The sequence below is a fragment of the Antechinus flavipes genome, chromosome 5 (genome assembly GCF_016432865.1).
Source record: "Antechinus flavipes isolate AdamAnt ecotype Samford, QLD, Australia chromosome 5, AdamAnt_v2, whole genome shotgun sequence".
Taxonomy (NCBI): domain Eukaryota; kingdom Metazoa; phylum Chordata; class Mammalia; order Dasyuromorphia; family Dasyuridae; genus Antechinus; species Antechinus flavipes.
The window spans coordinates 122,641,412-122,655,253 of record NC_067402.1 but is presented as its reverse complement, the minus strand read 5'-3'; the positions used below and the strand labels follow the sequence as shown (position 1 = coordinate 122,655,253).

The 13,842-nt window shown below is 32.5% G+C and overlaps 1 protein-coding gene across 5 annotated transcripts in view; it reads right to left on the bottom strand.

Moving 5' to 3' along the window:
* Nucleotides 1–13,842, bottom strand: part of CADPS2 (calcium dependent secretion activator 2) — a 678,782-nt gene that overhangs the window by 126,048 nt on the left and 538,892 nt on the right. For 3 of the 5 annotated variants that reach the window (XM_052001541.1, XM_052001542.1, XM_052001543.1), the window contains exons 15-17: nucleotides 13,620–13,683; nucleotides 9,646–9,769; nucleotides 7,650–7,670 (exon numbers count right to left, since the gene is read on the bottom strand). In XM_052001541.1, coding sequence (XP_051857501.1) covers nucleotides 7,650–7,670; nucleotides 9,646–9,769; nucleotides 13,620–13,683 — 209 coding nt within the window. The remainder of the gene's footprint in view (nucleotides 1–7,649; nucleotides 7,671–9,645; nucleotides 9,770–13,619; nucleotides 13,684–13,842) is intronic. The other 2 variants (XM_052001544.1, XM_052001545.1) reach the window with 1 other exon arrangement.

Genomic DNA, 13,842 nt, shown 5'->3' with positions numbered 1-13,842 from the left:
TCCATGTGTCTGTGTAGCAAGCACATTAAATTAGATCAGGAGCTGTTCACTGCTGAAACAGAAAATGCTAGAGCATGGGAGTCAAATCTGGCCTCAGACCTGAACAGGCCCTGAATGAGGAGATACGCAAGTGCTGAAAATATATACAGGGACAGAGAGGGTCCATAGGCACTTTACTATTTTCTGTGCTGTCTTCATTTAGATATATGCGGAACTTAAACAGGCAGCTGTTCACCAGGAAGATACTTTTTGGAGTTGTGAAATTTGAGGTTGTGTGGATTTTTAGTATTGATTTAAAGCTATGGCACTTAGCATGAAAAGAGCATCTGGGACCTGTATTATATGTGATCGATGTGCCTTATTATATACTTTAGAAGTCTTTTGTTTTTTCTTAACACCTATGAAATTCCACATAATTTATGGACTGTCCTCTTGGACTCAGGAGACTTGCATTCAAATCTCAGGTAGGTATGAGCAGGGGCAAATCCTTTAACCTCTCAGAGACATATAAATATATACATATATATTCACATACACATTTATGAGTATATGAATGTACATTTATCCCAAGCTGTGAGTCCAATGAAATTGGGAATTACTTGTGATAAAACTGCTTTATCTAGGTGTTAATAATATAAAATTATGGGGGAAATGTGTCAAAATACCACAATATAATAGGAAAACTGCTGTTCTGATTAACACAGTTCCCTTCAACCCTATTGGGTCAATGGAAAAATGGTCAATGGGCAACTCTACACCTCTTATATCTCAAAGGAAATGTGTGAACTAAAAGATAGGAGAGCAGAGTATCCAGAAAGGAGAGAGTGGCCAATAATACAAAATGCCACAGAAAGGTCAAAGGAAATGCCATTGAAGGGATCATTGCTGACTTAAGAGATGGTAGTTTCAATAGAATGGCTGGATCTGCAAAAAATTTCAGAAGTGAAGGGATGTTAAGAGTACAAAGAAAGTGAAAGTAGGCTACTCTTTGAGAAATTTAAGGATGAAGGGAGGACAAAACATAGAATGATAGCTTAAGGGTGTACCAGAGACAAGAAATTAAAAAAAATTACAGAAACCTAAGCATGTTTGTAGACAGAGAGGAAAGAGACAGTAGAGAGAAAAAGATTGCTCAAAGGAGCAAAGCCTAAGAGTCAAAGGAAAGAGAAGGGGGAAGATAAGATGATATCATCTTATCTCTGTTATATTTATCTAAAACACCATAAAATCATTGTATTTATCCACATATTTTGTTGGATATGCAATAAATATTTTTATTTATTAAAAGCCTAATTAAATCAGAATGACTTAAAATATTCTAGCTCTAGTATGTTTTTTTTTTTTTTTTAGGAGACAGCTAAAGGAGATAGAAGATATACTATCAGTTTGTAGAAACCCATCAAATTATTTATTTTTGTTTATTTGTTATTTTTCTTGAACCTCACAAATCCAGATATTATGTCAGAGAATTTTGGGATGACACAAATGCAGTTTTCTGCTCCTACATGTCTTCTAAAGATGGAAAACTTTCAGCTCCCATTTCAAATAAAATGCATTAGAAGGCATACAATTATTTATAGATACTCATCTTCAGTCCTATAAATTAAAATTTCCCCTTCTTATCAACAGTTCTATGGAATAGAAATCAGCATACATCCTTCTAAGTAAGTGACCAAATAGACTGAATGACTAATATGGGATCGAAATATTAGTTAAATGACCTTGGGGAGTCATTTAGCCCTTTCAGTCATAATTATTGTTATTATCTTTATCAGTAAAATGGGAATAATATATATACCTCACACAGTTGTTGGAAGAAGCAAATTTGATAATATATTTAAAGGCTTTAGCAAGCATTAAGGTATGCTGATCAGCTATTAAAAGTATAGTTTTCAAAGGATCACAAAATCTTTTCATTATAAAGAAGTTTCACTTTAATATTTTTATTATATGGATTCTGAAAACAGTATTATAATTAAGCTTTAATAAATTTCAAGAGTCCACCACTAAACTTTCCTTTGCAATATATTCCACATTTTTATATGATGATTAAGTTATGCTTTAGGTGATTCAATAAGTAAAAATTCCAATAGTGAACTTCTATTTAATAACTTATTTTTAGGTAAAGTGTTTTTGACTATATCGTATAATGAGCTCTTCTAATTTTATGTGTTTAAATTTGAATTAACCTGAAAAAAAAAACTTGTTTTCACTAGAGTCTCAATAGAATTCTACTTTTGAAACGAATCTTTTGTCTAATAAGCGTAACAAATATGGTGCCAGGACAAATAAAATGGATAAAAGTGTTTCTCCTCATGTCTTCAATTGACTTTTACATTGGATGGTCATCTGAGCTAGTCACAACCTAAGATAGGCAACAGCAGAATACAGCTAATTGTGTCAGCTAATTGGAGGGATACATAAAGCCTTTGAGAGCACATGTAAAGGCGTCTCACAGTATAGGCAAATAATTCTTTTTCTTTGTTTCTTAGTCATTCCTATAGATCTTACTTAGTTCTACTGTCCTAACATGAATTGAGGCATTGAATATACTTTCCATCAATGGAAATCACAAATCTCAGTATATAGTATTTATTATGTTGTTTTTGCCATGTATAAATTCTGATAACATTATATGGTTTTAGCAACAAGGAAGAAAAGGTGGCAGGAAGCAAATATACAATTATATATAGGGAAACCTCATTTATTTCCAACTGATATAGGAAAGGTCTCCGAATTAGTAAAAACTACAAATCAAAAGATATTTATTAAAAATGCAGTTTAGATATTTCTTCTACACACACAGTCAAATTGGCAGACTAAAGCATACCTTGCTAGAAGTTTTTGAAGTATCTTTATAAATTGTAAATATAAAGAATAATGAGCATTTAAATTATAGATATGCAAACAGATATTGTGAAGCATATGAGCCCATTGGAAAAGCTCGTCCTCATGTCATTTAAATATGTTTCATACCACTTTTATTTATCAATTCCTTTGTTATGGATAACACAAAAATTGACTTTAACATAGTTGTTGTCCAAATTAATAAGCATTTCAAATTAAGAGAGCTTAAATTTTACTGTAAAAGTACATTTTTCTTATCAAACACAAGGATTGTAATACCTATACTGTCAATAACTAGCCTATGTGGCTTTACATAAGGCATAATGAGCTCTCTGAATTTCTCTGTTTCTGGTTCCTTCAATTTGCTGGTTCCCCCCAAAAGTTTAATTTAAAGAAAATGCCCAGGTTAGCCATGTCTTCACCTTCTCCAGACTCCTTCTACAATGAGTCCCCCTTCCTGCTTTTGCACCTTAAGAATGTAAGCTCCTTGAGGACAAGGGCTGTCTTTCTGCTTATATTTGTATTAGTATTCCCATAATTTAGCATGGTACACGTTAAGTGCTTAATATGTGCTTGTTTACTTGACATGTCTCAAATCATAAATAAATGACAATAATTTGCTCTACTCAAGGAAAAATGATATTTGTTTTATGCAGAAGCAAGAGAATGCCCACAAATGACCTCTTATTCACAGAGGGAGTAATAAAGTTTACACAATCAGGGCATGGTTCTGTGTTGTAAACCTAAGTATCTCTTTTTATGACACTTGAAATGAGGTTAATTTTTATCTGGATGCTCTTTAGAGTAGGAATTCTGGTGAAATTTTTTTTAATGTACAAGTCACCTGTCAAAGCATTTTCCATAGTGATGAGGTCACATCATATTGATCTTTTATTTCTATTTCAGAACACTCCCTAAATATATGGGGAGGCATATTTATGAACATTTACAATCAAATTTCCCAGGAGACACTTCTGAAACTTCTTTCATGGAAAGCAGTAAAGGAATAATATTGCCTTATATTATTATTTTAGAAGTGTTAATAAATTAGCCACTTTCAGAAAAAAACACTTAATTTATAGGGCAGCATGTGACTTTTGAGCTTTTGTGTTTGCTAAACATATGTTAAGTTTTAGGTAGAACAGATACTTTTTTTTTGAATTTTGCATTCCTCATTATATTCTGATAATGGTATACTAAGTTAAAGTGTCATCCAGAATCCAAACACATCTGAATGATATAAAGGCAGCTTACTGTTCAACTTCTACCCTTAAAGAAAGCTAAGCATGCATAGCCTTCTGGGAAAGCACTCTATATCCAGTTCAATTGAGACACTGGGAAAATGAGAGCACTTGGGGGTTAGACCTGGGAACCTGGCAACCAGAGTGCTGAAAAAGATTCTTACTACACAAAGAATTTGCATGTTCACTGTGTGGTACCTTTTGTCTAGGGCACCTCTGCATTTCTAGATTGATAATAAGCACAGATACCAAATCTATGCAAAGGATCACAGGTCATGGCAAGTTCTAAGGAGCAGTCTTCCTTCTTCTATTTTCAGCACAATATGATACTCAGTGTTTGAGGTGGGGGTAGGGGAAAGAAAGCAGTGAATTAATACTCACTTTTATGATTGATACTCTTCTAAACATGTGATTCTCTGAATTAAAAATAAATGATTTTCACTCCAAAAATGATGAATCATTTTTCACTCATAAGGTATGTAGTTCAGAAAAAATAGGTATAAAAATGAATGTTTCAATGTGCAGTTTAAGCCTCTAATTAAAAATAAGAGTGAATGCAACTAGTCTTTAATCACTATACAGTTTTACAGAATAGCTAAAAAAATAAATTGTATATGTTTATAATATTCTAAATCTACAACCACTTTCCTATTCAGTAATAAGGAAAATGTATTTATATTCACTTCTTAGGAAATAACATCATAACTAAAACAAGTGTGAAAACAAAACACATGTACATGATATAGATTCTTCATATCTAGTTCCCAAAATGGAGGATTAGTGTTCTTTGAACATACAAATAAGATCCAAAGGGAGATAAAAAGGACAAGATTTTGAAAGAGCAAACAATTTAATTCATGTATAAGAATTGTTAAACCCACAAGATTTGTTAATTTGTACTTTCAATGAAGATTTTGTATAGTGTACAAGGACTGAATAAAAGTATCCATGGGTCAATATGGAAAACTGAGTTTAATTTGAGAGACATCTGAGAAGTAAAACCAGGAAGGTAGTAGCCTGAGTATAGATCAATTGTTCCAAGTTTAGATCTCTTAGATCTTCAGCCATTTTACTATTCCATACCATCCCATGATTTGGACATCTCTTTTGGTCAAGTAGCTTCACATTTTGGAAGAACAGCTAGTTTTAATCTGATTCTATAGTATGCAAGAGTTACCTGTGCCTCAAATAAGTGGTTTCAATGGAAATTTAAACAATCTTTTCTTAAATTCATCTTCCTGTTCTTGAGACAGAAGTTCTCATTGGTTCTAACAGGGATGACATACTCTGAGTCAAGCTAATGTGCTATGAACCAGTCTGTATCTGGATATAGGTCACAGCTACTATGGTACTCTAGATAGTAAAGGAGTCAAAAAATATGAGATTCTCATTCTAGCTTTGCAACCAAGTCACTTAACGTTTAGGTAGCTCAATTTTTTCAGCTTTAAACCAACTTCGCAAAAGCAATGGGAATAACCAAAGTATAACATATTTTTAAAGAGTTCTCTATAAAGGAGCTTCACTGTGGTATGAATGTAACCAAGGATTCTTAAAGGCATGCCATTTGTTGATGACCTTTGGCAAGTCCTACCAATTTGGAAAGGCAATCTTGTTGATCGTCTATGGTTTGTAGAGTAGTCTGTAGAGAGATGCTTATATCAGAAAAAATTATGATTGTCATTATTATTATTTGGTAAAAATGATTTATATTATTTTTATTCTAAATATTTGGCAACAACAGGGCCATCTACTAGGTATGTGGAGATTGCATATAGAATATCAACAATGGTGAATCAAATGGTTTTTGGAGTAATGAGGTAAGAGCTTTAGTGAATGGCTTAAAGTGCTACACAAAAAATTTTAAATAGAGATTATTTGATCTAACTTCTCTATTTTACTGAGAAAGACAATGAGGTCTAGGGAGGTTAACTGACTTGTCTGACATTACAGGACTAGCAATCATCATTGTGAGAATTCTTGACTTTTTGTCTTGCATTTAACATTTAAAATGGCTTCCACTAAATTGTTTTAGGAAGATTCTGGAGATCACTTGGAAGATAAGATACCAGATCCTGAGGTACTTTCTTGAACTCAAATTGCCAAGCATTTCAATTCTACTGCAAAGAGCACAACTCCGATGGGCTGGCCACATTGTTCAAGAATAAATGTATGCTTGCCAAAAAAACTATTTTATGGGGAACTCACACAGAGTAAGCACTTACAAGGTGGTCAGAAAAAGCAAGAAAATGATACCCTCAAGCATTCTCTTAAGAACTTAAGAATTGACTGTATGTCATGGAAGACACTAGCATAGGACTACCCAGCATGGAAAGCCCTTTTCAGAGAAGATGCTGTGCTCTATGAGCAAAGAAAAATTGAATTAACTCAAAAGAAACATGAGATGTGCAAAGTTAGAGAATCTACCCCCAAAATTAATAGGGACTATTTGTGTCGACCTGTGGCAGAGCATTCTGAGCTCATATGGGTGTGATCAGCCATGGCTGGACACACTGTAACTCACTTTAACACAGTGATCTCATTTTAGTCCTTTTCAGAATGTACAACCACCAAACAATCATTTAAAACTACATTTAGTAATCACTAATAGCGTTTTTCCCCCTATCCCTGTCTTAGTTTATCTTTAACGCTTTGTTGTAGAAAACTAGGTAAACATGATAGCAGGCTGCTGAAAATTAGAGATAACTAGAAGAAACAAAAGATGAAATTTTACTAGAAATCTTCAATTAGGAATCTAAGTAGTTAAATGCAAATTTTTTCTCTAAACTCTAAAAAGCAGGACAAGAAAGGCTTTTTAGAGGTTATACAGTCCTTTCATGCTTCCAAACAAAACTACAACATAAAGTATTCTGGATAATTTTTTAAACTTCCTGGGGAAACAAACCACATTCAATTTTTGATTCCAGTTTTTAACAATCTTAACAAATGCTAAAACACGGCTTTCAGGAAGTTAGGCACTAGATAGGATCACAATGAAGGATTTGGAGAAAAATAGAGACAAAAGCTGAACATCATAGTAAGGTATGCATATGTCATCATGTGTACTGATACATCTATGATGTCATGGGTCTATTCAAGTATTCAGTATTAAAATATATACTTTTCATTTTATATAAATCTCATGTATTATAACTTAAACTCACTTTCATCTTATCTTTAGTGGTGATATTCTCTCTCTCTTTCTCCTTCCTTCTCTCCTTTTTTTCCTCCCTCCCTCCCTCCCTTTCTCTGTACCTCCTTTCTCCTGTATACTTGTGTGTGTGCATACACATGTCTGTAAGAGCTCTTGCTTACTGACTCAGGGTTCTCAGGTTCATATACTAAAATTCACCACTATTATGAACCTATAGTCTTTCTTCCCTAACCCTATAAAGAAAAATAGTTATCAATTGCTGAACTTTGTATTTTGCACTGAGTATTTCTGGTCAAAATGATATAATTTTTTTAAAAAATCAAAAAGGAATACATTGGTACATCAACACCACAACATCAACACACACACTAAATACAATGGTATGTGCATGCAGGGAGTTGGTTAATCACCTGTTTCCTTTTCTGCTGGCCCTAAAACATAAGCAAAGAGAATTTAGAGGGGGGAAATGAACATTACTCCATATAAAATCATACCAATGTTATAAGTCAATTAGGTACAGAAAAAAATGTGGTTCATTTTCTATTTTCACTAAACTGTGATTTGATTTTAGGTGTAATCCAAATATAATTGAAATGACTCTTTCTCCTAAGAAATTAAAGTCAACAGAATTCAAAAACATGGAATACTTTTTTCCCCTTTAATTAACAGGCATGTCTTATCTCTGAAAGCGTACGGTTTGTTATGCCCATTTGACCATGTTTTGGGAATAGTTTCATAATTGACATTATTATCTTACCTCTGCTACCAATAAAAGGAAGAAAATGAAGCTGCCCATTACCTTTTTTGTCCAAATTAGGAGTATATGTCAAAAAAAAACCCATAAACCTTCATTTAAAGAGGTTAGTTTTATATCTGAAACATGTAAACAGATACTATTTCTTGTCACTATCTTGTGCTCTAGGCCTAGGGCTATGTCTATTTTACCAGTGAAGACAAATTGGATTTTAATGGAGAAAAAAAGCATCCCTAAGAGTTTTTGTGCATAGAATTCAGATAATTTCTTTAAAATTAATTTTTATATACTAAATTTGTCTATAGATATCTTTCCTTCTACTCTACTTTCTACCTCACATATAGTTTAAAAATGTTATGAGGTCTATTTTTACATTCATTCATTCTCTTTATCAATTTTTAGAAAGCCCAATAACCCCAACTCATCAAAATTATTTCAATGAGTATTCATAAATCGAATACTAAGACATTTCTTTCTCATTTATTCCAAATGATCCAATATTCATCGCTTTTGCTTTAACACAACATGATATCATAATTAATGATGTTAAACTGGTAACTAAGGAGATTTCATGTTGTTACTCTCGTGATATAATATTGGTTGCTATAGTGATGGGATGGCTTTTTTTTGTTAATCACTCAGGAGGTTGGTTAACTCATGCTTGTCAGAGAGCTTGACCAGATTTGGAGAGAAAAAGAATTCATACTATAGTTAATCATATCATCCTTATTTATTTTCTGTGATTTTGATAGCAGTTTTAAAATTAGCTAATTCTTATATATGCTCTATAATGAGCATTTTAATGTTTAAAAGTTATTATTGATTTTCAGATGTTGATGATTTATTTGTTAGAAGATGGTTTGAAAATGTATGTATTTGAAAATAAATCATTAATGAAAAGTTTTTCATTCTCCCAGAGTTAATTCCATATGTATATTTTGAAATATTCTTTTATGTTTAAACAAACTATCACAATCCATTTCTCTTGTTTTCAAATTATTTCAGTCTATGCTCCTTAAGAAAAAAAAATTGGTTCTGTGGCCAAATCACAAGTTTTAATATCCTTTAAAATTATTATAAAAAATCATTATCCTTAATGAATACAATACAAAGAAAGAAAAAAAATGCACAGTTCTCTCATGAGATCTAATCTTTCAAAAGCATTAATATATTGCAAGTAATTAAAAGCTCTAGGTAGTTCTATCAGTTTATTTCAGTACTGATGATATCAACAAGTTTCCCATTTTTAAATGTGAGTACAGAATATCAGGACCCAATCTCACATGACATTGCATTGTTATTGATCAGGATAGAACATACTGCCAATAGTTTAAATGTTAGACATACTTACAGTAATGCTAAAAAATACAACCCATGAAAACACCTTTTCGTTTCTTGAAAACTCAAAATAAGAACAAAGGACAACTTAAGCACGAAGCCTGGGTCTTTCATTCAAGCAAAGTCCCAGGAGGCATATTATAGCAATGAATAGGAAAAAGCTCTACAGTTCACCAGCTGAGATTTTAATGAGACATTTCCCCTTGCTCTGGTACAGGTTTGTTCAGGAAAAGGAAAAGACTTCTCACAGAATAGTCAGTTAATAGGCATTGCTGGCTCCCACAGCCACTTCGGCAATTGCTCACTGTACTGACCTTCTATTTTGGCATATTCTGTAAGTCTAGTGTAATTGATCAAGGCAGCCTTCTCTAGACACTTTCTGACCACTTTCTTCACCTCTTCTGCTGGTATGGGAGTGGCAATATCTTTCATTAAAACCTACCAAAAAACAGGAACAAATCAAATCAAACATCTTCAACTCTAATATTCATAATAAACAGTGTTAGATAATATCAAAGGGAAAGATAATTGGTAAATGGGTTATTGCTCGTCATCTGAAACATACTCCATTCCTCTTGTCTGAATCCTCATTTATTATTCATATCAAAAGCTTTCGCATGCCATGTCAGCATTTTGTATTACTAGTTAGTCACTCTCTGGAAACACTCAAGACCATCCAGTGTAGCAGAAATTGTAGATCAGAATTGCAATGCATGAAAAAAGATTAAAAACGAAAAGTTTGAAAAGCACACCCTAAGTTCAAAGTCCAGATTTTCTGCATACTACACTGTGAGAAGAAAAACAAAGCAATAACAAAAGATTCACCCAGGATGAGCAGTATGAATTGTGTTTGCATTAACACCTTTCTTTTTCTCATCAATGTATTCTTAATTACTGTAACCAGTTATTCTGAAGAAACTAGAGGAAAGTAGAGGAAAACACTCCCTTGTCTTAGAAAATGTTATTTTATTGAAGTTTTCAATGCCTCGTATGTACATTTAACCTTTCTCTGGAAAATTAAAAGGGCATCTGTCTATTATCTGTATCTATTCTCATGGATTTTAAATCTTGTCTTCCTTACTTCTCTTAAAAGATAACAAAGTAAAAATTAATTTAAAAGATGAATGCTTAATTTTTCAAACTCTAAGTAAACTCTATCCTAAAAGAGATTTCCTCTCATACTATCTACTTAAACAATTAAAAATGACCAAGAATTCTTTCCCTTAATACTTAGGGATGGATGCATATTTCTGAATAAAATTTATCTTAGTACACATATATTTTCACATAAAATTTTGTTATCTTGCTTTTAATAAAGTTTTTTTTTTAAATAAAGCAAATAGTTTGAAAATGTGGAAACAAAATTAATTTTCAAACAATTATAGCTCATTGGTTTAATGAATTCATTGTTCTATTAATATTGGTGTAAACACTAGAGGATATAAAAGTCTCAGTTTCTATCTTTATTATTCTATTCCTTTTCTAAACCTTTATCATTTAGGACTCTAGCTTCTAATCATCTCAATTTTATGTTGACCTACAATAGAATGCTATAATTTTATTAGTCAACATTTCTTTGTCGATTTTAAAATGAAAGCAAAATTCAATCTCATCACAGATTCATTTTTTCTTCACATAATTTTATGAGGGAAAAACACTCCCACATATTGGTCTTTATGTCAGCCGCAAGACATTTTACTTCCTGAATAATCCTTGTGGTTATTGTCCCATAGGTTAAATATCTATATATTTCAAACTAACATTGTTCCCTTTTTTGAGAGAAGAAAAAGAGGCAAGATCCTTAATTTTACTGTTCTAGGGAATCAAAAGGAGAAACTTGGGCTCAGAAATTCCCAAGGAATACAGTGATAGTGAAGCAGAGACCTAGGCAAAAAGTGGGGAGGGGTCTAGGTGTAGAATTGCTTCACTGATGCAGATGAGTAACCAATCTGTAACTTAAAAGCTGCAGACATTTGTCTGAGACACTGAGCGGTTATAGTGATTTGCCTATGCTAAAACAGCTAGGAGGTGCCATTGAAAGAACTTGAATCTACATTTTCCTGCTTCTAAAGCTGGATATATACCATGTTAACTCTTGTTATTATCAAAGAAATATCAAAATTGAATTGAAAGTTAATTTCCCCCTATCTAGTTCTAATGATGAATTTAACTATTAGGGAAGAGATTTCAATACTACTTGAAATGTGATTTTCTACCACTTTATGAACAGGAAGAATATTTAAATCAAGCAAAAGTTTACAGCATGACCAGATAAATGGAGGAATCTAATGACCTTTTTTTTTATCAATGGGAGTATAAAAGATCAAGAGGTGTAAAAAAGTGATCTATTACATTTCTTCTGCTTTTTCTTTCTTTATATAAAAGCCAGTAGAGTTCTAATTTGAAAGGTGGTTTTTTGAGGGGAAGAGCTGTGGATCATAGGGAAGGTGACTATTATCATACTAACTAATGTGAACATTTGAAAAGGATAGACATAAGAAGGCCCCAAATATTTCTCCCTAATTCTGAATTCTGAATTGTGGAGTAGATTCAATTGAGGCAAATATTATCTTTCATTACTGGTCAGAGAATATGGTTAGGAGTAAGTTTCTTATTGCCACTTTTTTATTTTGCAAAAACCTACCAAATGAATTAAGCTTTGAAGAAAGGGTATTTCAAACAGAATACCAATTTCAAGCATGAAAGAGCTTTTATGGATTTTTCTTGTATCCATTTGTATTGCTATTGTTCTCATTGTTAATTCAGTACATTTTTGCCTAGACTTTTCAAAATTTATTGCTTGAAGCTCTTTGATATAAATTTCTAATATTATGAAAATCTAAATCAACAATAAACTACTCCACTAGCTTTTTCAATAACATCTTGCTCTAGATAAGGTAGGAGTAATTAGTTTCCCTCTGCAATCTCTGGAATAAAGTTTGCTTCTTTCTTCCTATTGGAAGGACAATAATGTACAATAAAATATCTAAAAGGAAATCAGTAAATCAAATCTATGAAATCAGCACACAAATTATTGAAATTCTCCAATAAATTCTTAATGGTAATAGGGGACAAGTGGGACTTATCTTATTTTTACATATCCATTCCCTTATTTGCCCCTGCTCCCTGCCCCAATAATGCTTTTTACATGAATGTGTTCATATTAAGAAGTCTCAATGAAGAAACTCCTTTTGCCTACATAGTATTGCTCCTTGTCTGGTATTCAAAGTTTAGAGTTACTTAGAACAAAGCTTCTTAAACCATGGGTCATGACCCTCTATGAGGTCTCATAATGGAATATAGGATCACAACATTATGATTTATGATTAATAAATGTTTGATTTGTTTACCTATTTTATATATCTTTATACCTGGGGTCATGGAAACATTTCTCAGGTGAAAAGTTGCAAGTGGAAAAATTTTTAGAAGCCCTAGCTTAGAACACTCCAAGACCAAATGAGTATCCAGAAGTTATACCTTATATAGCTTATATGTATCAAAGGTAAGGTGAGACTTAAATCCAGGTCTTTCTGACTGTGGTCCAGTAATTTAGATCCTACACTGATGCACTACTTTAATTTTTATGATGCAGAAAATAATTTCTTCATGGAAAATATTTATATTTTAGGTAAGGTAGAAAAATAGACTTAGAAAAATTTGATTTTTAATATGCAAACATGGAATCTTGTTTTCTCTTGTAATAGGAAGATGGATTTCTACATGTTGAAAAACAATTTGTGGTGCATTAGATTAGACATCATTGGAGAAATGAATTTGAGATGAATTTTGGATTAAAGGAAGAAAAGAGCTAATGGATATTAAATGGAAAATGTTCTAAGTATAAGGAATGAGTGTGTTATGAGAAAAGAAGGAAGATGGGAAACACATGTGGTGTGATGATGAGAAATATAACAATAGAACATCATAAGAGAAGGAAGTGAATATGTAATGAAAAAGAAGGATAGAATGAAGGGATCTTTGTGAGGGTAACTTAGCTAGCTCTTCAGAATGGACAGATGACAAGAAAGATCCCCATGGATTTGGAGGGGGGAGAGATAAACTGGATTAGAGAAAGCCAGTGAAATCTCAGGTGTACAGAAGACAGGACTGCAGATGTAAATCAGCATAGGAGAAAAATTTTAAAAAGTGGGGAGAAGGAGCTGAAGATGTAGTATAATAGAGTCAAGGAGAAATGCCATAAAAGGAAAAAAGTAGCCAAGGAATATCTAACTTTCACTAGTTTAATAATAAAAGAACATGACATGTGAAAATTCAAATACAAACATACCCTTTCGAGTAATGAAAGTGTTGCTTTGAGAGCACCTTCAGGCCGTCCAAAGGGAAAGCAGTATCTTTGAAAATAAACAAAAAAGAGAAGTCAAACATTTTATGTCCAATTTAAAAGCTCCTATAATAATTCCTTGTTTAATTTTTAATAATGGAATTCAGCAAAGGAAGGACAATCTCACCATTTCAATATGGAAACTTTCAACTGCACATAGTTTGTTTAC